The sequence below is a fragment of the Rhinolophus ferrumequinum genome, chromosome 5 (genome assembly GCF_004115265.2).
Source record: "Rhinolophus ferrumequinum isolate MPI-CBG mRhiFer1 chromosome 5, mRhiFer1_v1.p, whole genome shotgun sequence".
NCBI classification, from domain to species: Eukaryota; Metazoa; Chordata; class Mammalia; order Chiroptera; family Rhinolophidae; genus Rhinolophus; species Rhinolophus ferrumequinum.
The window spans coordinates 27,410,153-27,433,818 of NC_046288.1; the positions used below are offsets into that span (position 1 = coordinate 27,410,153).

Sequence of the window (23,666 nt, forward strand, 5' to 3'; positions counted from 1 at the left end):
CTTGGTTATTCTGGAGTCTGCCAGTTTTTCTTTTGGTAATCAATAAGTATCTTGCAGGGATTTAACAAATCCTTAATAAATGTATGTTTGTAAATTATACACATGTGTTTCTATACTAATTTATCGTGCACATTTTAAGCAGTTACAAAATGTAAAAATTAAAGTAGTGAGATACAAATGTAGAAGTGCTGACGTTTTATTTTGTACCCCAGTATATTCCTTCCACACCCTCTGGGGTATATACTCCAGGCTTTGTTGAGCAGACTGTATCATGCCCATTATCTTGTGTAGTTTTATAGGAATTATTCGTATGTCTTAATTCTGAAGTGAAAGCTTCTTGAGGGTTATGTTTTTATTCTGTAGCCTCAGCATAGCAACTACTCAAAAATAAATGCTTAATGATAATGATTTTTCTATATTTTCAATTTTCTTGCTTTCAGATGGAGAACTTAATGTTTTAGATGATATTTTGACTGAAGTACCAGAACAGGATGATGAACTGTATAATCCAGAGAGTGAACAAGATAAAAACGAGAAAAAGGGTATGGAAGATTTCTGTTATTTTTTTTTAAATAACAGTTTAAATAGAGATTTAATTTATTAAGAAAGTGACTGCTTTTGTACTTGTTTCTTGAGACAGTTAATACCAAAAGCACAATCATAAACTGTGGTAGCTAATTCCATATGAATAAGAGTAATGCTGTTTCAAATGTGTGAAACATCTCAAATAAATTAATTCATTTCAATGTATGAGAGTTATGTTTGCTTTACGATTAACTTTGGAGTAAAAAATATTTCAGAATATTTTTCATAAATGAGGTTTTTTTCCCTCTCTGATACATAGTATTTTCATGTTTGATGAAATAAACGGAATACACAAATACTTTCATATGTCTTTTTAAATTGTATTTTTAAGGATCAAAAAGAAAAAGTGACCGAATGGAATCTACTGACAGCAAGCGACAAAAGCCTTCTGTTCATTCAAGACAATTGATTTCTAAGCCACTGAGCTCATCAGTTAGCAATAACAAAAGAATAGTTAGTACAAAAGGAAAGTCAGTCACAGAGTACAAAAATGAAGAATATCAAAGATCTGAAAGAAACAAGCGTCTGGAAGCTGATCGGAAAATTCGTTTGTCAAGCAGTGCCTCCAGAGAACCTTACAAGACTCAACCTGACAAAACTTGTCTCCGGAAAAGGGATGCTGAAAGGAGGGCCAAATCCCCTACACCAGATGGTTCTGAGGTAGTAAATATTATTGCAGATATGAAACAGAAAGCAATTTTTTTGAGGCTTTAGAACTATTTATTCACTGTGACCTTGTGTATTATATGACTCTTGATTCCCTTTTTCTTTAAACATCAGAGAATTGGGCTTGAAGTGGATAGACGTGCAAGCAGATCCAGCCAGTCTTCTAAGGAAGAAGTTAACTCTGAAGAATATGTCTCTGACCACGAGACTGGCAGCAGTGGTTCTTCTGATGAGCAAGGCAACAACACTGAGAATGAGGAGGAAGGGGTGGAAGATGTGGAGGAAGATGAAGAGGTAGAAGAAGATGCAGAGGAAGATGAGGTGGATGAAGATGGAGAGGAGGAGGAAGAAGAGGAGGAGGAAGAGGAGGAGGAGGAGGAAGAAGATGAAGAAGAATATGAACAGGATGAGCGAGATCAGAAGGAAGAGGGAAATGATTATGACACTCGAAGTGAAGCTAGTGACTCTGAGTCTGAATCCGTTTCCTTCACAGATGGGTCTGTCAGATCTGGTTCAGGCACAGATGGATCAGGTATTACTTTTTATTTGTAAAAGTTTATTTTGTTAAAAAAATATTTGACCTGTTGGTTTTATTTTTAAACATGTTTAAATTGACTTATAAAAGTTTTGAGGAGATGGGGGATGTGAGAAAGACTGTCTTGCGGTTATTTTTCGTTAATTATATGCTCTTGAGTATTATAAATATGTGCGTTTTATTTTTTTTTCCCCTTCCACCTCCCCTGCCACTCCAGTTCAAGCTGTTGTTTCTCAGTCTGGTTGTGTAGGACACAGCTCCCTGGCCAATGCTGGTATTATGAGCCTTGCGCTCCCCGCCCTCCCCCCTGCAGTCTGGCCACCTGCTGCTCCTGGCAGCACATGGTAGCCCACAGCGGCCCACGCAGACCTCCGGCAGTCCAGCTCCAGGGAGAGCCATTGTTCACCATCTTAGTTGTAGAGACCGCAGCTCACTGGCCCATGTGGGAATCGAACCGGCGACCTCGACGTTAGCACAGTGCTCCAACCACCTGAGCCACTGAGCTGGCCCCAATATATGCATTTGAATAAGATTTACATACCTTAGTAAAGACATTTTACAGCTACAAATTGATTGTGTTATAAATGAACACAAATCAGATTTTTTTCTCTATAAGGGAAATGTATTTCAGATTTTCATGTTATACATTCTTAGATTTTCATATTAGTCAACAACAGCTTATTTGGACACTGATGTACTTGAAGTATATTCATGTGGAACCCGTCCGCTCGTTATGACGATATTTACATGTTAAATGCTTCTAGACTTCTATTATGTGGCAATAGAAATCAAAACAATTCTGTTCCTTTCTTTTGATAGCACAAACTTTCATTTCCATATCTGTGTTGACTCACTGGGGCAGGGTCTCTAGATGGCTGGGCATAAAGGTACAAAATGGAAAATAAGAGTATTAAATTCTTGTGGAGAGACTGTGTAAGCATCTTGGGTCATTCCTTCACTACTACATGTCGTACCACTTTATCCCTGTCTGATCGATGTAAATGTAGCAATTTTAGGTAATTGCAGTCACTAGGTTAAGGGGTTGCTTTTTGAGGGGTAAATTCAGAAGGTACAGCAAGGAGAGGTCAGTGTACTTAAAGATCTTTGGCCACTCTATGATGATTGTACTCTCACAGCTGTCTTACGTAAAGATGCAGCCAGATCAGCTACATAAGCAAAATGTACTAAACATTGGAATACAAGAAAAATCCTATTCTTTTGATATATAGGATAGTTACAAATTCATTAATATAGAATTTTAATCATTTTAGTAGTACGTTGTTAGTAAATCATATTCTCGATATAGCTGATAGAGCAAATGACTATTTTCTAGTGATTGGCAATTGAAGTGCTTTCAATCTTCTGCTCACTAGAGATCTAACTTTGGGAGTTGTAGACAGGTTTTCAAAGGGAGTTGAAGGATAAAGAATGAAATTGAATAGATGAGTAGTTGGGTTTGATATTAAAAACTTGTGGAATCTTTAATACTACTCTCTCTCCATACATTTTGAAAACTGATGGGATGTATTATAATTTTAATAATGAATCGAGAACAAAAATTACATCGGTAGTGTAAAAGAATGTTTATTTATTGTGGAGAAGTATATAGCACCCGTGGGGTTGAGAACATTTTATTAATAGGAATCTTTATTTTGGTAACCATGTTATATACTATTTTTTAGAATTAAATGTTTGTCTTGTTTCAGTCCTTCAAGGGAGACTGATTTAAATGGGTGGGGCCTAAAATAATCTGCATTTTTAACAAGCTTCTAGAAAATGCTGATACTGTAGCAAGATACTTATTTTTTATATTTTTGTAGATATTTCAAATTGAATGGGTAGCCAATGGTTTTATGAAACTTTGATAATAAAAACTATTAATAGAAGAGATATATTGTTTTAAAGGAGATACTTTTTAAATTCTTTATTTGGAATTCTCCTTTGGAATTCTTTATTTTCCTTATTAAAGGAAAAATTGCAGATTTTCCTTGGGAGATCCCTGATGTGGAACATGTTTTAGAGGTGGTGTTTAATATGCAGGAAATTATTCTTTTATCATGGGGTATTTTCTCTTTATAATTGGAAAAGAAAAATGAGGTAGATTTGGGACTCCTTGATTAGGAGATGTCAATTTTTAAATGCAAGGGATTACAGTTTCTGTGTCATGAATTTTTTAGATTTCAGTTTATTTTACTTACTTTTTCTTAGAATTTTCAATAACTTCTTTACAAAAGTATCACGCTTTGTGGTGGGTAAAGATGGCTGTTAGATGACTTTCATTATCCTTTAGATCAGAAAAATAGTTGGGAGAGGGGATCATAACTTAAGAGCAGTGGAGTTATTTATACAAAAAAGGTGAAAAATCCTTGGAGATTTCTAACAGTGATGCTAGATTTAACATTACATAAAAACAGTTGGGTAGGATCCTAATTTTTTTCTTCATTATCATAGTAAGAGATCTTTTTAGTAGTTTGAACCATAAAGTTTTTTTAAATTAAATTTATTGGGGTAACATTGGTTAATAACATTAATAGAAATTTCAGGTATACAACTGTATAATACAGCATCTGTATACTCATCATCCAAAATCTAGTCTACTTCTGTCACCGTATGTTTAACTCCCATAAAGTAGTTTTTAAACAGCAACAAGAGATGTATTGTCCTGATCAATTCATAAGGCTTAGACTTCTAAATATTCAGAGGAAAAATTAGAAGAAATGTTAGAATTGTTGAAGTACTGTAAAACAATTTTAACAAGATTTTATTTTTGTAATCTCTTTCATGTGAATGTGATATGTATTGATACAGTGAATTCAGTTCCTACTATATACAGGGACTATATAGACTGTGTGGTCAGTCCGTGAATGAAACAGACATGCATGAGAAAGGTTTGGGATTTGACAAAACCTGTTTCTCATCTATTGGGGCGAGATTCTCAGTCATTTTATACTAAAAGGCTTCAGTCTATTCACTTGAAGTCTTAATTGTTTGCCCTAAGGGAAAGTATTTTAAAACTTTTCAAAGTCATGTATCAATTTTCAAAGCCAGCAAGCCTGGAAATAAATGCTTTTCTCTATAGCTGGTTATTTGAAATATTATTCCTTCATGGTTGCTATGTAGATTTATATGGGCTTGGCTTTGTAATTGTGCCATTATGTGCTTCTTTGCTCTTTCCTTTCAGCTCTAAGTTAGGAAAATTAGATTCATTTACAAGCTTCTTCTACATGGAGAAGCAGTTAATAGTAAATAACAAAGGGAAAAGATGCTTAAACTAAGAGACAAGGAACATAGGATGGTCTTGGAGTTGTCTGTCTTTAAATTACTGAGACCTAGAATCCTCTGTCAAGAATAGTAGTAAAATACGTTTTCTCTTTGCTCCGTAAAGATAAAGCTCAGGGTTTGTACTTTCTTTGCCAAGTTGCCTTAACCACCCCTCTAAATTGAGGTTTCCTTTTCTGTAAATGAGAATTATGGCATTGTTTCTCATGAGCTTGTTATGAGTTTCAAGGGAAATAATTTATTTAAAGCTTTTAAAGTAGTTTAACTCTGTAGAGTCATTATAGGGGATTGTATGTAAGATCATTGATTATATTACAGCTTTCTGGATATTTTAAATAAAGATATGTATGTGCATTTTTCCCTTCATATTCATTCTTCTAGCTGAAAAGTAAAGGAACTTATGCTGGTATAATTAAAATAACAGTAAAAAGACATGAGAGCCTCATTCCATCTTAGGTTGTCATTTGCATGCTTATAAAGTTCCAAATTAAGCTTGAAATGGTTCTTATATGACAGGTAATGGCAATTCTTTTCTGTCTACTGAAGATTCCTATCTTTTTTATAGAAGTACATAGGGTATCGTTAAGATATTAAGAATAAATTTTAAATTGAATTTGAAAATACGAGCAGTAAACCAGGAAGGAAATGGTCAAGAAGAATGGAATTGAAGACATAAAAACAAGCAATGGCCACCAGAAAGGAATAATTAATTTACTACTGTGGTTTTTTTTTTTTTTTTAACAGTTGAAAAGCTTTGGATCTGGAGTTCATTAGACATTTAAGATAGAATGAGTTGGAATTGTGTTGAGGAATGATAGTATACTTTTTAAAAACGACTAAGAATAGCAGAACCTGATGCATAGAAGGGAATACAGTAAATTTTATTAAAAGAAAAGTTGCATTTGCTTTGCAGGTTTTGTTTCCCTTCTTGGAAAAGTTTATTCAAGATCACCTTTAGGATAAATAGTTCTCAATTATGATCATGTGTTTTTATTGAAATTGGTGGGAGAAGCAATGAAATGTCCTTAGTTTTTGAACTGTCCTTGAAAGGGAACACCTTACTCTGAGGAAATTGAGGGATCAGGAGAGAGATTAGCAATTACAATACTCGGATTATGCAAAAGAACAGATACATAATGATAAATGCTTGTTACCTGTACCTATATTATATTTTTTTAAATCTTGTTTGAATTCTTTTTAGATGAGAAAAAGAAGGAAAGGAAGAGAGCTAGAGGCATCTCGCCAATTGTTTTTGATAGAAGTGGAAGCTCTGCATCAGAGTCGTATGCAGGTATTCTCATTTTACCTTTATTTGTGATCATCTGACTGATTTTAATATAATCTGCTGTAGAAAGTGTGGAGGCTATAGTTAGTGTGAACTTGTTGATGTCCATTAGTATTGATTTTTGGCATGTTCAGTGTAATAATTCTAGGGGAAACTAAGCTTTTTCTTATTATTTTTATCTTGTTCTGTTACTGCTTAAGTGGAATTTCACTTTTTTTTCTTGGAAGATGATGATTCAGTGACTAGTTTTCTGAGTGGGAAACTGTTCAAATATACATTGTTTTAAAAAATCCAAACAACCCAAAAAGCCAAACACTCGTACACATTGAGAAGTATTTTTTTTGTGTGTGTGGGTGCGCCAGGAAGAATAATTTGTCTTGAATGAAAATTTTATGTGACAAGACTGTAGAAATTTTGTCTTATCTCTATTAAAGCTCAATCTGAACAAATGTACTTTGGCTAAATACAGGTTCAGAAAAGAAGCATGAGAAATTATCATCTTCCGTTCGTGCTGTCCGAAAAGGTATCATTTAAATTTGAAATTGTTTTCATTGCATGCTGCATAAAGTCATTTTTTTGCCTTATTGGTTCTCCATTAATAGTTGGTTTTAATATAGTAATGTTCTGATATATTAAATTAAGGGGAAAAAATTGATAATGTGATCTTACAGTAGAGCTCCATGTTCACTTCTTACCACGTATCTTTTAGAACAGTAGCAACATCTTAGGATATGTTACAGTTTTTGGACAAAATGGATGGTGTATATTTTTTAATAGCATAATCGTCTACTATCATTGTTTAAATGAATAATCTGATGAAAGAAATCTATATAATTTGTAGCCATTTTCATAACTTAAGTATGGATCTGATATATCGGAACATCACTGGATTAGGTTTTCCTTCTCGCAAAATGCTGATTGTTTTCTCAGCTTTGCTTTATTATGTGTTGTGGCTTAACTTTCCAGGTTGAATGGGTGATTATGAATTTTATAAAAGTTAAGGTGGGCGTGGAGGGCTAATTTCAGTTAGTACAACTTATACCCCTTTGTGTGATAATGGCTTCTCATTAATCAATTTGGATTTCTTCTTTTTCAGATCAAACGAGTAAACTCAAATATGTCCTACAGGATGCAAGATTTTTTCTCATAAAGAGTAACAACCATGAGAATGTGTCTCTTGCCAAAGCTAAGGTATTAGCATCAGTTCTATTAAAACTGTCCTAATCTTGAAATTGTTAAATGGAGTATCTTGAGTATCTTAAGATTCTGTTTTTTGTTGTTTTTTTTTTCCATAAAAGCTTTAAAGATACAGAGCCCAGTTACCACTTTGGGTCTGCTTTGTGGTTGGTTAGGCAACCTGTTAGAATTTGCATTTTTTAAAAGAATTTTGAAATCAAATGTTTGATATTGGAGAATATATGTATACTATATATATATACATATACATATGTAGTACTGTAAAACATGTGTTTCTGTTGATTTTTGTGTTTCTGTATTGAATTGCTAATTTATTGTACTAACACTTCATTAAAAAGTTTCTTTAACCAATTTTTGCTTTATATTGATGGTTGTTTTATATCTTGAGATCATCTTGAAAAGAAATTATTTCTTTATGGAGAGTTTCTTTTATTTTTAGAAGTAAGATCACTTGGATTTAGAAAAAAAGAAAGAGCTTAAAGGCCCACTCTAGGCTTTACAAAAAAGTGTATGGTCTAGTTGCTGTAGGATGTTGTAAGATACTGATTTTATGTTTTTGCTACAAAAATACATCTGTTTGTTATACCATCTATTATATCTTTCTATTCTTGGTTTAAAATGAGTGATTACAGTTTTTACTGATTTTTAGAAAGTTAAAAACTAAAGTTAAACATTTTTCTAACCATACTTCTGTGAGTATAAATATTCTATAGTTGTAACTTAAGTTGATTACCCATCAAACTTTACGGATGGAAAGACTAATACAGCAAATAGCTACCTATCCTAGTGGAGGTTTCTATTTTTCAGCTGGAGTTTAGTCAGAAGTAATTAAATTCTTAGTGTGAATGAAATCTTGTTTGTATGAGCAGATTAAACTGAATTAGAGCTTCTACCTTACCTTACCACACTCTTTCTTAATGTTTCATGAACAAAGAATTGCTTAAAATGCTTCAGAAATTAATAACTATATTCTGGCTCTATGTAAAGAACACAGGCCTCTTCAGCCAAACTGTTGGTAACTAAAAATTTGAACTTAAGTAGAAAAACTGAGAAGTGCTAGAAAGTTGACAGAAATTCTTCACTTAATAGATTTACTAATACAATGATTTTAAATTGTTAGGCACAGTTTTTCAAGAAGAAAAATGTACATGTTGTGATTCACCTTCAAACAGGATGTTTTTGCCACAGTAAATGGCTATATTAAAACAATTGTAGCTGATTATTTTTACTATATGGTATTCTACCTCATAAGATTTGAATGCACCAAGTGTACGTACACTGTAGTTGTTTTAAAGATTGTGTTAAGGTTGGTAATTTTCTCCGTATTTTTTCTGAGCTTTTGATGAATTACTACATTATTTAACTGCTGATAAATAAGGTCTTTATTTGTTATAGCTTATTTGAATGTAAAGTGCAACAGTATCAGTAGCCTTATTTTGCAGATATAATTGGAAGCACGAAAGATTTGCATTAATTTCGATCTATAATCTTTACATCATTTGTATAGGGTGTATGGTCCACGCTGCCAGTAAATGAGAAGAAATTAAATGCTGCATTCAGATCGGCAAGGAGTGTTATCTTAATATTTTCTGTCAGAGAGAGTGGAAAATTTCAAGGTAAGAATAAAACTAATTTAGATATATAAAACCATTGATTATACTTTTATTAGCATCTGTATATCATGTTGTGATTTGATTCCCTTAGGATTTGCAAGACTTTCTTCAGAGTCACATCATGGAGGATCACCTATACATTGGGTGCTTCCAGCAGGAATGAATGCTAAAATGCTGGGAGGTGTCTTTAAAATTGACTGGATTTGCAGGTAAATTACAAGTATAGACAATAAAAGTTCCCCTTGTTTTGAATGAATGGGCTGCTAGTTGAGAATAATGTTAAAACGCCACAATTGTTTAATTTTAATTTATTATTCTTTCTGATTATTTTCTCTTTTTGGGTTGGGTCTCATTCCTAGGCTGATTTGGATCCATAAAACTTAATGTTAAAGTAAAAATTACACGATTAGCTTGTCTTGTTCACTACCTTTATAATCTAATGTAAGGCTGCAATGTGCAAAGGTTTATTTAGTCAAGAGTTTTAACGTATTTTAGTCTCTATTAATAATAGAGCAGTACATTTGTCACGAATTACACAATTGTTTGGAATGTTACCTGGCATATGTCTATGCAATTGTAGTGATTTAACATGTCATTTAGTTACTGTGGAATGGGAAAATACTCACTTTTTGTCTGGGCTAACATTTTGAAACTAATTTAGTTGTGAACAAGTAGTGATTTTTTAAAAAGTTAGCAAACCATGTTTAGGTGGCATTTTTTGAAACTTGAGTAATTAAGGTTTAAATGTTTATTAGAAAAATACTTATTTTGAACACTAAGTTATCAACACTATTATGTTCTTACTGAATGATTGTACATGATGTAAAAAATGGTTAAAGAAGTCAATTTAGATTATACAAACAAATCTTTAACACTGCATGAAATGGACAGTCTCCTGTGGAGAACTGCAAAACGAAGCAGGAGGCAGAAATCTTTTATAGGATAAAGAATAGTGACCAAGGAAGACACAAATAGGAAATATCAAATTGGCTGGGTCCATACTGTCATCCTTGTTTGGGGTGAGAAAGCCTGCAGGTGGCTTAGTGTTTAGGTATCGTCTGACTGGATGTACTGTGTCAAGTAGAGCATTTATAGGGACACAAAAGTTATCTAAGTTTCAGTTTGCTGTTGTGGCGCCCCGAGTATGAGTGGCTCCGTCATGGGCCTAGAATTTTATTTAAATAGCATAAAAAACTAATTGCGTAAGTGACCCTTACATGCACGTACAAATTATTTCCTACAAAATTAATTTTAAATAAAATTTACCTGAAAGGGATCCTACTAATGTTTTGTAAGTTACAAGTTGGCTGAGGTGTTGGATTTTGATGAAAATGCTGGAATTAGATAATAAGAAGGAAAAATGCTATTCATATTCAGGAAGGCAGACTAGCACAAAGAAGAACATGGAAAAAAAAACATTGGGGTGGGGGTGGGGAACAGTTTGTTGGTGGAATAAGGAGCCACCTTTTTTACGGAAGCAGGTAATAGAGAGAAGATCAAAAGGCAAAGATAAATTGTAATGTGGGCCAACCTAAGGAATTAAACCTTCACTGTGGGACAGTGAGAAACTATGAGAATACATGGGCAATGATATGGTGGAAATAGTGTATTAGGTTGATTGTTAATGGAGTAGCAAGAAGCTATATGCATAAACATATTACTCATTACTTTCTGTAGGGAAAAATTAGAAGCAATTTAAATTCTCCCATGTAGGAAATGGGTTAATTATGGTTTGTTACTTAAACGTATGCAGACATACGTATGCAGACATGCACAAATGCAGACATAATTGTCCATGTTGGAATGTGACGTTAGGGTGGTAAGACTGTAGGTGATATCCTGCTACTCCATTGTACCCAGAGTTTTTAAATGTAAATTCATAATTCTTCAGAAATCAAAGTTGTAAAGTTCTAATCAAATTATTAATAAAATTTAAAAATCTGGCAGTGTATAGGGGAAGCAGCATACCAATTATTTCTTAGTGAAGATAGACATTATTATTATTTTTATTATTCGGATGGATAACTGTAAAGGCCAAAGGACAGATTTGTTAGTCTATGGTTTTATGACTGGAAACATTATTGATGTCATTTAAAAATATTTGGAGATGATGCTTTCTCACGAGTAGGAGAAAAAACAATTATCCAGTTTTAGATTGATTGCAGAAAATTGTGTTTTGAATGGTACTTGTTCTATTGACCTTCATTTTCAAATTATTGATAAGGAAATTTGTTTCTTAATTTTAGAAGATGGGCTTAATTTATTCATAGGTTATTGTTTTCATATTCCTCTTCATTGACTTATTGGCTATTTTACTAACTTGTTTGAAATGTGGTTAGCAACAGAAGATGTACAAATCCAAATAGTTCGTCATCATAATTTTTGTGCGCTCTTGAACCACTCTTGATTGTGTGAAATAAGATGTGCATTAGACTAAGAATCTCAGCCTTTTAGTAATACCCAAGGGGCAGTTTTGTCACTCACTGCTCACTTCCCCAGTACATTCACAGCACCGCACCGCACAGTGCCACCTCGTTACTTTAACGTTAGATAGACTTCTTTCCCTGTAAACGTTAGTATTTTTCCTGAGGTTTAAAAATGTTAAATTAAAATTGGAGCATTCAATATTCATCTTTAAGAAAATCATGTAAGATAAAATAAATGGTTATATAGCTTTTTCACTGGACCAATTTACTTGCTTTTGCTTTTCCCTTTGCCTTTTGCTTTTGTTCCAAGCCCTTCTCTTTGCTTCAAATGTAACCCTGCCGTACCACTCTACACACGGCTTTTCCTGAGCCACTTGTCTTTCAGGCTTATTCCATATGCCACTTTTTTCAGGAAGCATTTTCTGAGTATTTTCCTCTTTCTCCCGAAGAGATACAACCACATTAAAAACAAATAAAACTTCTGTATTTTATTTGCGATACACAGTCTTTTACAAAATAATTGTGCTTATTTACTTTTGATAGCTGTGGAAAAAAGTTAGGAATGCTAAACATTTGTATTGTCAAGAGCCATTGCATGGATGGTGGGTAAATACTGCCTTTTGGAAAGGGGGAGGACACTTGAATCTGGGAAAGCAGCCCTGAACCAATGAACTTATTTTCATTTGGTATTAACTACCTGGTTAACTAAGGTTCACCTGTTTGTTGATCGGTTAATAAAAAACACAGTTTTTGAGTACACAGAATCAAGAAATCTAAACATTTTATATGTCATTTCATTTGCAAACTACTTAAACAGGAAGTAGATGGTGATACCCTTGTTTATAATATGAAAAACTCAGGCTTGGAGAAGAGAGAGACCTGGAATTCAAACCCCTAATTGTCTTAGTTTCCAAGCTCATGTTCTTCAACACTATATTATTAAGCATTTTTTGAGCACACGATGGAGAATGTGGAAAGAGTGCGTCTGTGAAGGGACTCCCATTCTGGGGAATAAGCTCTGCCAGTCTAAGTGATTCTTCAAAAATTTTAGTCACATTTAAATCGTGACTAACACAGGAATAGGACTTCACTATTGAAGGAAGTATAAAGAACCTGCAAAAGAATATAACGTATTACTTTGCATTTAGGCGTGAATTACCCTTCACTAAGTCGGCTCATCTCACCAATCCTTGGAATGAACATAAACCAGTAAAGATCGGACGTGATGGACAGGTGTGTTGTTTTCATTGATTTTAAAAAACGAATTTAAGCAACCCTATTTGAGATCTTTATTGAAGAACATTTTAAACCATTTCTGAAAGAATTTGTGTGCAGGATTAAGGGAAAATGTTATTTGGGGTTTATGATTACAGTGATTATGGCTGATTAATACTAAGACCTCCATTAATGTTGGAAGTTTTATGTGGTACTTTTATTCATATAATTGAAGGAAAATTTTTTGAAGAGAATTGGCCTGATCGATTTTAAATGGCTTTTCATTGTATTACTGATTAACAGATTCTGACTTTAGAAATGCCTTTTAACATCTTTGCTTATGTTTTCTGAATAGAAGGAAGCTTTATGAAAAGATCACAATATGTGTACTAAGATTTTCAAGTCTGTAAATGAAATTAGCAGTGATTTAAAATAAACTCAAACCTTTGATCCTCATAGTTGTGTAATTTTCAACCAGAAGTAATATTTTCATTGCTCATAAGTGAAAATGTTGATAATTGGGAAATAAAACTTAATTTTAAAATACCCATACATTAGTATGCCTTTGTAGTTTGTCTAATTTATTTCAGTGTGTTTAGCAGTTTGTAGTTATCATAGTATTGGTACACACTAACATGTTTTTCTTCCACTGTGTTGAGGTGGGTGGATGGCTTTGGCCTGATATTTTTGTATTTTGCAGAGAGAAATATTTGCAGCAGGCAATTATCATGGAGTTTTAGGCAACTGCCTAACTTTGTATATGTAACTTTGGAGATTCTTTATCCTTATTAAATACGTGAAACTATTGAGAGATTTAAACCTGTCAAGGAAGTTTATTGGAATCCCATGTGATTATCAAGTTTGAGAAGGAAGCCTCCAGGACAACTGTTTTTGTTCTTGGACATCAGGAAGATACAAGTCTAAAGTCTCTTCTGTTTTCATCTTATAAATTAGCACTTTTCTCTTGTAGGAAATTGAACTTGAATGTGGAACCCAGCTTTGTCTTCTGTTTCCCCCTGATGAAAGTATTGACTTGTATCAGGTCATTCATAAAATGCGTCACAAGAGAAGAATGCATTCTCAGCCCCGATCAAGAGGACGTCCATCCCGTCGAGAACCAGTCCGGGATGTGGGAAGGTTAGAAACGTTCTTTGGACTGATAATAGGCACATGTATCAGGATAACATGATGGAGGAATGTGATTCGTCAAAAGTTTGTCCTGCGGTAAAGAAGAAAGAGAAAATCCTCAAATCAAGCTGCATGGACTAGTTTGTGGCTTCATTGAGGATTTCACATGGTCACCTTGGTCTCAGTCATTTTTCAAGAGGAAAATGGGGATCTTTCCTTATGCAGAAAAAATTATTTGCTAACGAGTGACAGCCAGTTTAGATTAGTTAATATTCTGATAATACAATGTATAAAATTGAAATGAGGTAGGCCTTTTGCTAAGAACAGGCTAGAAAGGAGGAAGAGGAGGAGGTCTTTATTCGCAAAAAAATGTTAATATTTTGTAAAAAGCCTTTTCTTTCAGGTATGTCTCTGGATAAGCCTTGTCAGATATGGGACTTTTATAAAGGATCACTAATATTTTTCAGAAGATGACGCCTCATTTAGAGGATAAAATATTTTAAGTTATTTTGATATTCAAGAGGAGCATTATTGGGACTGTTTCAAATTTTATCACCGTGATGTCTTAACCCCATTGCCAAATATTCTCTAACATGTACCCAGTGAATTCACACATCTTGCTGAGCTTCTGAAAACAGTAGGTCCTTTCCAAAGGGGATCAAGTGGCCCTGGGAGACCCGGCAACAAACCAAAAAGAAGGGCTGTTGCTGTGTCTGTTTACAACTTTTCCAGATGCTTGCAGTACCTGTGGACTTAAAGTGTGTTTTAGAGGATCGCCATGGTTATTGATCACTACTTTATGAACTAAACAGCATTTTCCAGGAAAAGGGGGTTTAACTTGTTACAGAATTGGAGAAGTCTTTGCAAAGGACTGATTTAAGCCCTTCTACCCAACACCTTCCCCTGTATAGATTTGCATACAGCTAAATCTAAAGTATTCTGCTAAAGACTGTTGGATGTATGGTTGATGGGATGAAACCTTTGGTTAAATTTCCTTTTGGTGGAAACATCCTGTGGTAGGTACAGATAATCCAACAAGAGTCCCCATTTCTTTGATCTTAAAAAGGACACTGTCGAGTAGGTAGGAGGAAACCTGGCAGAGCTCCCTTATTTTTGGCCTAAAAGGACTGAGCACCAAGATGTCTTTTGAAGTTTTAAGCTAAGAGATTTCCAGTGCAATACAGTACATACAAGTGAAGTTTTTACCTCAGTTTTGCAATGGACTGCAAACTATACTTATTACACCACTACACCTTCTCTCAAGCCTGCCAGGGCCTCCATGTATGTATGTGGCTTACAGCTTAAAGTCAGTAGTTGGACTACTATATGAACTGTTACTATCATGTTTTATACCGGTCGTATATGCACACTCCCCAAACTACAAGAAAGCGGTATGTTTATTTTTTAAACCAGATTTTAATTTTCTTAGTTTTATTTATTGTAGATGCAAATGTTTTTATTCTGTTGGGGGTGGGGCTTGGGGATATTGCACTTAACTTTGAGCTTGTGTTGCAAAAGTTAATGAAAGTAGTAGTTATTCAGAAAACATAGCTGGAAAACTAGTGTTGCCAGATTATTTGACAGTTTTTATTTGACGTTAAGGGTAAAAGATTATTACCTAAAAAAACTTGGATATTTAAAAAATTTTGTGTAGCTCTTTATTAAATGAAGTGTATTTAATGATGTATTACATTAACCATTAAGATTTATGGAAGACAGTAAAGAGCAGCAACACTGCAGAGTAAAATTTCACCTTCTAAAAAATACACTTTGAACTTGTTTTATGAACTCTGTTAAAATTCTGCCCCATTACTTGCCAGTTTTGTTTTAAGGCATTGTCTCTGGAAGAAATTTCCTTAATTCCTAAATGTTATTAACTATAGAAGTTGATTTTTCATAGTATTAATATTTTCAAAACTTTCTTGTAAAGTCACTTTTAATAAGTGTCATTTTCTGTATGATGATATGAAAAATATAATTTTGTGAAAAGCAGCAGAAAAATATTTAAGAAATTCTTAATTTTGTTTAGACTTATCCTAGAATGACATTAATAAGTTTAAATATATAGATTTTAGAATTACCTATTGTATAATGATGATAGGTTTTTGTTTTTTTTTTCTTTTGCACCTGAATGGAGCCTTATTTGGGAAAGTGTATTTATTAATTGTTAAACTGGATATTTACATTAGTTTGTGAGTAGCTCATTCATTTTTCTTTGGAGTACTAAAATGTGATTTACATATTTTGAGCAGATTACTCTTTCCAACTATCTCATTGGTAGCATGAGTATTGCAGAGAATATTTACTTCCAGCAATACATTTAAAGATTGATTTATAATAATTTGAGGAATTAAAATTTAGAAATTTTAAGATTATTTGCTCACCACAAATTTGGGTGTTATTTTAAAGTAAATAATGGGTTATTCTCTGTACTCATTTCTGTAAGAAACTCTTACTTTGCTGTTTGTTCTCCCAGCAGTTTTTGGTTTAATTTCTAATGTGTCTAATTTGTGTAGGCGTCGACCAGAAGATTATGATATTCATAACAGCAGAAAGAAACCAAGGATTGACTATGCCCCTGAGTTTCACCAGAGACCAGGTTAATATTTTATAATCCTGAAGATATTTGACTTAAAAATTACTAAACAACAACAACAACACAAAAACTTCTAGTTGTACAATTTTAAAAGTGAGAAAACTTTAGGACATGACCACTTAAATTTTAGGAAATTATTGATATTTCTCATCTAGTAATACTTCCTCTCCTTTATTAAGGTTGTTTATTCTAATGTGACCTGGTATCATAAATCTGTTGATTACTTGAAATTGCTAATTTATAATTACTCCACAAATAGTGCACATGTGTTTTAAGGTTAGATATAGTTAGGGAAAGCAGCAATCTTACATCTTTGCTTTTTATTCCCTTTGATACTTAGTATTTCATGTGGTGTATAGCTTTAATTGGAAACTGAAATTACGCTATATGTTTCTAAATAAAAATTTTTGACTTCATGTTTTTAGAGAGAAATGAGAATATTTTGTTTGTAATCTAAAGTAGCTTTTTAGTCTTTCCCTTAACAGAATTAAAAAAGGCAAACTGTACTTAAGATACTTAAAGCAATCAGTAATACACTTATAAAAATTAGGTAATTTGGAAATTGGTGTTAGTGAGCATTACTGCACTATTACGTAAGAAGTGGCTTGGTAAGCCAATCGTTCTTCTCCAAAATGGGATATTCCAGAGAATGAAAGTAGTTTTTTTCCAGTAATATCGCCACTTAAATGTTTTTACTTTTTAATTTGCTGAGTCCTTACTAAAAAAAGGTAGGAAAGAATATTTTTATCGCTATTGTTTTTTCATTTAAAGTGTATACATCTTTATTTTTGCAGTTTTGTTTTTCTTCCCCATAAGTATGCATTTTTAAAAAACGGTTTGTGGTTGACTTAGCAAGGCTGTGTATACCCAAGGTGGAAGGTAAACATTTGTTTTAAGGAAGTCCTATTACAGTGTCCTCAAGATATTGCCTCTGCCCTTACCTTCCCTATGGTGCAGAATGAAGAAATTTTCTATCTAGCGAAAATTGGGGTATGGATTTAGAAGATCCATGTGAAAACCTCTCTAGCAGATTATAATTCTGTGATATCAGTAAATTACTTAATTACTTCCTAGATTATCATGTAATCTGAGAAGAATATCTGAAAATGGAATAATACAAAAATAGCATCACTTAATAGCGTCACTATATTTCATGGGAAGAATTGAAATGAGTGGTAAGGAAGGTTTAATTATAATGCCATAATAAAAAAAAGAAATTTTTGATTTACTAAAATGCTTGATGTTTGAACAGGGTATTTAAAGGACCCACGATACCAGGAAGTAGACAGGTAAGTTGGGTTCACTCTTGCTTGGTTTTGAATTACATTCTTGGAACTAGTTTATGAATTACCTGAATTTAGTTTCACAAATCTTATTCCCAACAGACGATTTTCAGGAGTTCGCCGAGATGTGTTTTTAAATGGGGTAAGCACTTTATATATTTAACGTGCATAAAATTAAGATCTGATTTATTTGTTGTTCTGGGTTTGATTTCTATTTATTATTGACATTATCATCTCTTATTTTAGTCCTACAATGATTATGTGAGGGAATTTCATAACATGGGACCACCACCACCATGGCAAGGAATGGTTTGTATTCTATTTTGCAAGTTATTTAACTTCATTTGTAGTTCCATATATTTTGAGTGTTTACTTAGAATAGTTACCCCTTAAGAGACTTAAAATATATATCTTTGGCAATAAATAATTTCATGCTGTTTTTAAAACTAGAGACTTACAAATAATTTGATTTGTGTAAATATAGGCTTAATTGATCAGTGTTATGGTTTATTATTATACTGGCTGGTAGTACAAACTCTGCCTGGATTCATATACCTTACCTTCTCAGTTCTGACCTTGAGCAAGTTTCATAATAGATTTCTTTCTTAGTTTTCCTTCTCTGTAAAATGCAGTGGGTATTCATTCGTTCTTTGGCTCGTCAAGCTAATATTTAGTACCTACTCTGCATGGTACTTCCTTGCTTTGGGTATACATTAGTGAACGAAATGGACATCATGCCTGTCCTTGTATGGCTTAAAATTTAATGGAATAGTGTGAATCTCATAAGATTATAGGGAGTTAAATTCATGAAATACATGTAAAGTTTAGCATATAGTGCCTGATCCTAATACTCAGTAAATTCTCTCTATATAATGTCAATTAAACCGTTTTTAATTTTTAATTTTTAATTTTTTTCTTTGAGAAAGCTGGATATTCTTCTTAGAGTATATTTTAAAGTGTTGAGGATAGCTGAAGCATTAATTCCCAAGAAGTAAAAAACTTGGACGTTGAAGTAGTTTTATTATTTCTACCTTAAAAAAAAATTTAAATGCTGCCTGTAATGTGGCCTCCTCATCTGGCTTTTGTTTTCATTTAAGGTGCCATATACAAATAGGTGAATTACAAATTTTTTTTTTCCTTTAGAATCTATGAAATTTAAAAAAAACAAAAATATTTAATAGTATCTTGGCACTAACAAGGAAAGTAACCTTTGATTTGCTCTTATTATTTTACAGTGTTATTTAAAAGTTCATTAGCTCCTGGAGGGTTTTATTTTTTTTTAAAGACTAGATTTTTACATAATTATTAAGATAACTGATTCTAGAGCTGGAATGCCTGATGTTGTATCCCAGCCCTACCCCTTTACTAGCAATGTGATTTTAAGCAAGTTACTTAACTAGTTGACGCCTCAGTTTCCCCTTTCATAAAGCGGGAATAATAGTAGCTATTTCATAGAGTTGCTGTGAGAATTAAATGAGACATGTAAGGTGCTGGCTCATAGTACATAAAGGTTTGCTATTTCTATTAGTATTTAAATGGTATGGTATAAAGGTATAAACATGTTAAGTCTTAAAGGAAGTATAGTTAGTTTATTATGGACATATTTTCAATAAGCAAATAGGGTGTTTTGAAGAACTTCTACGCCATCAAAAAAGTAGATGCCTAGTATGGGTTAAATTATGTGATTGGGATGAGTGGTTTGGGTAGGGGAGTTCTGAGAATGGTTTATTTATGAAGATATTTGGTAGATGCTTATGGAAGTGGTTTCCTTCTTTTAGGCTCCTTATCCTGGAATGGAACAACCGCCACACCATCCGTACTATCAGCACCATGCTCCACCCCCTCAGGCTCACCCCCCTTACTCAGGACATCATCCAGTACCACATGAAGCGAGATACAGAGACAAACGAGTAGTAAGTGTGGGAGGCTGCAGCAGTGTGAGGGCACTGCTTAGAATTCTGTCGATAATTTCAGTGTGGGGCCACCAGATTGAATGGTGGACCGTTCATATTCTCACTGCAGACTGTTTTGGAGTAATTCACAACTTGTGTTTATTAAAAATGGCTAATCCCTTTGGATGATTTAAATAGACTATTTCTTTTACTGATCAAACACAAACTGCTTATGTCGAGGCAACTCTTACATATAACTCTTAAGTAATGTCCTAGGGGTATAGTAAAGTAAGATATTTTCTTTCTGTACTGGGGTCTTTATAACTGTGTAGTTAATATTGCATATAGGTATTTCTAAGCTTTTTGTATATTCTATTCATTTAATTTTCATAGGATAGATGGTGTGTATTTAGTTAGTTAAAGGATAATTTCCAATCTCATTTAGTCATTTGTTTCTACCAAATTTTGTTAAAACTAGTAACCAAGTGAATTGTTTCACCTCCTATCCCTGATTCTTATGATGATGCTAGGAAATGACAGACAAATTTTAAGAAATATAGCAGAAGAGTGTTTGCAGTAGTTATTGAGTCTCATAATTTGATGTGGTTGATAGGAAAGCTTTTTTGATCCCTTCAAAACAGGATGAATGAAAAACAATCTCTAGTTTGATGTTTCTGGGTTTTCATTACAATACTAGTCAGGCTGAGATTGTTTATTGAATTGTATTCATTTTTTTCCCATATAGTACTATTATTTTTAAAAGTGAAATTGTCTCCTGGCACTTGTTAGCATAATTCCTTTGTATGTAAGTTTGATAGCCTTAAAAGGTAGTTTGGTTGTTAAAGTACGATATACAATTTGGAATTTCACACATACCCCTCTCCCGCCTCCCCCAACACACACTCACACTTGAGATGATGAGTTTGTGCAGGGACAAATAAGCATCCCTTTAGCTTCCACTTAGATGAAGATCGTGCATATTTGAGAAGGCCAGTCTGCTCAATAGTTTCCTAGCCTATCTTTGAGATACTTTTATCTGTTGTCATTTATTTTCTTATCTTCATAAAGATATTAATCCTTCAAAATCGAGTCATGTTAGGACCTTTAATATTTAATAAAACAGTTTGAGAATCTTAACTGACTAATGCTTATATAATAATTCACATATTCATTGATTGTAAAAGATAGTATGCAATTGTTTTTGAATCTTGTATTCTGTATGTTTACACTGAGCTTTGAAAGAAGACCAAGTTCAGTAAGCAGAGGTGAGTTGAGAACTAAGAGTAGAAAGCGAGAGCAGGGGTCAAGTTTAGAAATAGTGACGATGACAACTTGTACCCCACTTTGACAGTTGTTCATCTTACTTTTCATTGTCTTCTTCAACCTTTTGTGTATTACTAGCTCTGTGGAGTTTTACCTGAAGTGCATATTTTCTTAAAACTGTCAAATTCCATAAATTGTCATTAATAGTGGCTTAATTTAAAATAAAATCTGGAATGTAAAAATTCCTAATTTCACCTTAAGAGGGCACAGTTGGTTTAGGGCAGAGTTGGTTTAGGTTAGTTTGTAGACTCAAAGGAGGAAAAAATCAGTAGGGATTACTTGTTGCAGAAAAACGTTGGTGAAATTTAGCATAATTGGCAGCATTTATGCATATGATGTGGTTGATGGTCATTACTAGGTGATTACTTTGGACTAAATATTAAAGGGATTGGATAGAAAAGTCATTAAAGTTACATAGGCAACTGAAGTAATTTTTTAATGACATACAAAAAATCCTCTGTTGTAGGTACCTAATTAGCTAAAACATAAAATCCTGTTTCTAAATAATGTCAGAATTACATTCTGTGAATTTAATGCATTAGTGAATTTCTGTAGATTCTTTTCTACCAGGCAATAATTATAATATAGGAACTCATAAATTGCATCCAATTTTTGACATACCTAACCAATTTCTTACCTTTCCTAGCATGACTATGATATGAGGGTGGATGATTTCCTTCGTCGCACACAAGCTGTTGTCAGTGGTCGGAGAAGTAGACCCCGTGAAAGAGATCGGGAACGAGAGCGAGACCGCCCTAGAGATAACAGAAGAGACAGAGAACGAGATAGAGGACGTGATAGAGAAAGAGAAAGAGAGCGATTATGTGATCGGGACAGAGACCGAGGGGAGAGAGGTCGATATAGAAGATAATGGCGCTTTCGGAAGCACTGATTGTTAAAAGAAAAAAATCTTGTATTTTTTTTTTTGTGTGTGTTTACAAGTAGTAAATTTATTTTCAGCTGTCTACTTAAAGTTCATTGTGTAGAAGGATTTATTATGACTCTCTTTGTTCCAAGCATGCAGTATAATAAGAACTGGAAAAACTCAAATCCTCCAAAAATGCACAGTTGACAACTTTAGTTGACACTTTCATTGGGCAGAATGGAACAGTCCAAGAATGTAGATACTGATTTGTTCTCCGTAAATGTTCATCTACTTATAGTGTGTTTATCTTAGAGTTATTTTTTTGTTTGCTTTCTTTCTTTTGGATCTTGATTGATGACTGCCATGATATTTTGCTTTGATGTGTTTCTAAATGTAGTTGCACACGGTTCAGTAAAAATAATGCTGCTATCAAGTATGCAAATATTGAAGTATGATGGTTTGTATGGCAGTGTTGTAGCAGCCTCTTAGTTTCTCCCTTTCCCTCTTTTTTTTAAATCTTAAAAAGTGACTTTTTATTTTTTCTCCAGTCTTCAATGATGAGAGCAATATTAAGAAGGCATTGCTATCTAATTTTTAATCTTTTTCAATAAAAAATTCCTATGTTCAGTAGCATGGTTGATGCTATTGTTTAGCCTTTCCCTCCAAACTGTATACATTGGCTTGGAATATTCACAACTTGCGTGTGTGGCAGCAGAAGATAATTCCCATATCTACATTGCTACTGTTTTGTATAAAATAAATTGGTAAAGATTGACACTTATCTGTTGCATTTCTTTCTTGTCCGGATACAAGTTTGTTTTCTTAAGCATTAGTAGACATAAAAGAATGCTTTGTTTAGGAATTGTAGGAACCCCATTGTCTGTTTTCACATGTTTTAGCAGAAATGATTGACCTCAGCCCATTAAATTAAAAGCTTATGTCTATTTCTAATGTAAGAACTAATGGTACACAATGGAATTATGTTGATATTTTGGTTAAGTATTTATCTGATTATATTTTTTGGATCTACTCAGGTCACAGGATTGTTTTCTTTCAGGTTTTCTGTCATTTTCATCTTTGATAAGTGAACTAATTTGTGGGTGTTTTCTATTTTACTTTCAAAATTTAACCCTCTTATAGTTACATATTTTAAGTTAACCACCAGTCCCTTCGATAGTAATAAGCTATATAAAATAGCCGCACAAGAAAACAGTTTATGAAAGAATTTCAGTTTCTTGAGTTATACCTGAAATTTTGGCCTTAGGTTGAATATTTAAATGTTGGGATATTTAAGTATTTGACCACTTTTTTGTGTGTTTTCATAGTGTCATATTTATAATTGTACTCTGTACCAAATCACAATCACAATTTTACATTTAATCTGTATTTATTGGTTTGAACAGGGGAATGCAGGAACTGCACTCTTTAAGTTTATTTAAAACTATCAGTTTATTGCTTTTATATTCTCACTGGCATTTAGAATATTGTCCCATGCATTTACAGTTTTATTGTAGTTTTATTTTACTTATTTAAAAAATAAAGCCTAAGGATTTATTTTAAATCTTACAGTTAGTAGAATGGAAAGAACATATAACTGGGTGTTAGGAGACCTTGGTTCTGTTTTCAGCATTGCCTTTAAACCAGTTGGTATAAGTCATTTCATTAACATTTTGTTTGTATTTATAATAAGTTATACAGGTTAATCCCTAAGGTTTTTTTTTTTTTTAAGTTCTTAAACTCTGAAGAATTTCTAAGATGTAGAGGAATCAATCACCAAA

At 33.3% G+C, this 23,666-nt stretch overlaps 1 protein-coding gene across 4 annotated transcripts in view; it reads left to right on the plus strand.

Moving 5' to 3' along the window:
• YTHDC1 (YTH N6-methyladenosine RNA binding protein C1) overlaps nt 1–22,669 on the plus strand; it is a 32,727-nt gene extending 10,058 nt beyond the window's left edge. The window contains exons 2-17 of one of the 4 annotated variants that reach the window (XM_033106190.1): nt 441–542; nt 917–1,245; nt 1,366–1,783; nt 6,267–6,356; nt 6,820–6,873; nt 7,447–7,541; nt 9,055–9,163; nt 9,252–9,369; nt 12,735–12,819; nt 13,772–13,938; nt 16,446–16,528; nt 17,778–17,814; nt 17,911–17,950; nt 18,055–18,117; nt 19,587–19,721; nt 21,670–22,669. In XM_033106190.1, coding sequence (XP_032962081.1) covers nt 441–542; nt 917–1,245; nt 1,366–1,783; nt 6,267–6,356; nt 6,820–6,873; nt 7,447–7,541; nt 9,055–9,163; nt 9,252–9,369; nt 12,735–12,819; nt 13,772–13,938; nt 16,446–16,528; nt 17,778–17,814; nt 17,911–17,950; nt 18,055–18,117; nt 19,587–19,721; nt 21,670–21,894 — 2,150 coding nt within the window. In that variant the 3' untranslated portion in view covers nt 21,895–22,669. Of the gene's footprint in view, nt 1–440; nt 543–916; nt 1,246–1,365; nt 1,784–6,266; nt 6,357–6,819; nt 6,874–7,446; nt 7,542–9,054; nt 9,164–9,251; nt 9,370–12,734; nt 12,820–13,771; nt 13,939–16,445; nt 16,529–17,777; nt 17,815–17,886; nt 17,951–18,054; nt 18,118–19,586; nt 19,722–21,669 lie in introns of all 4 variants that reach the window. The other 3 variants (XM_033106189.1, XM_033106192.1, XM_033106191.1) reach the window with 3 other exon arrangements.
• Nucleotides 22,670–23,666: the final 997 nt, after the last annotated feature.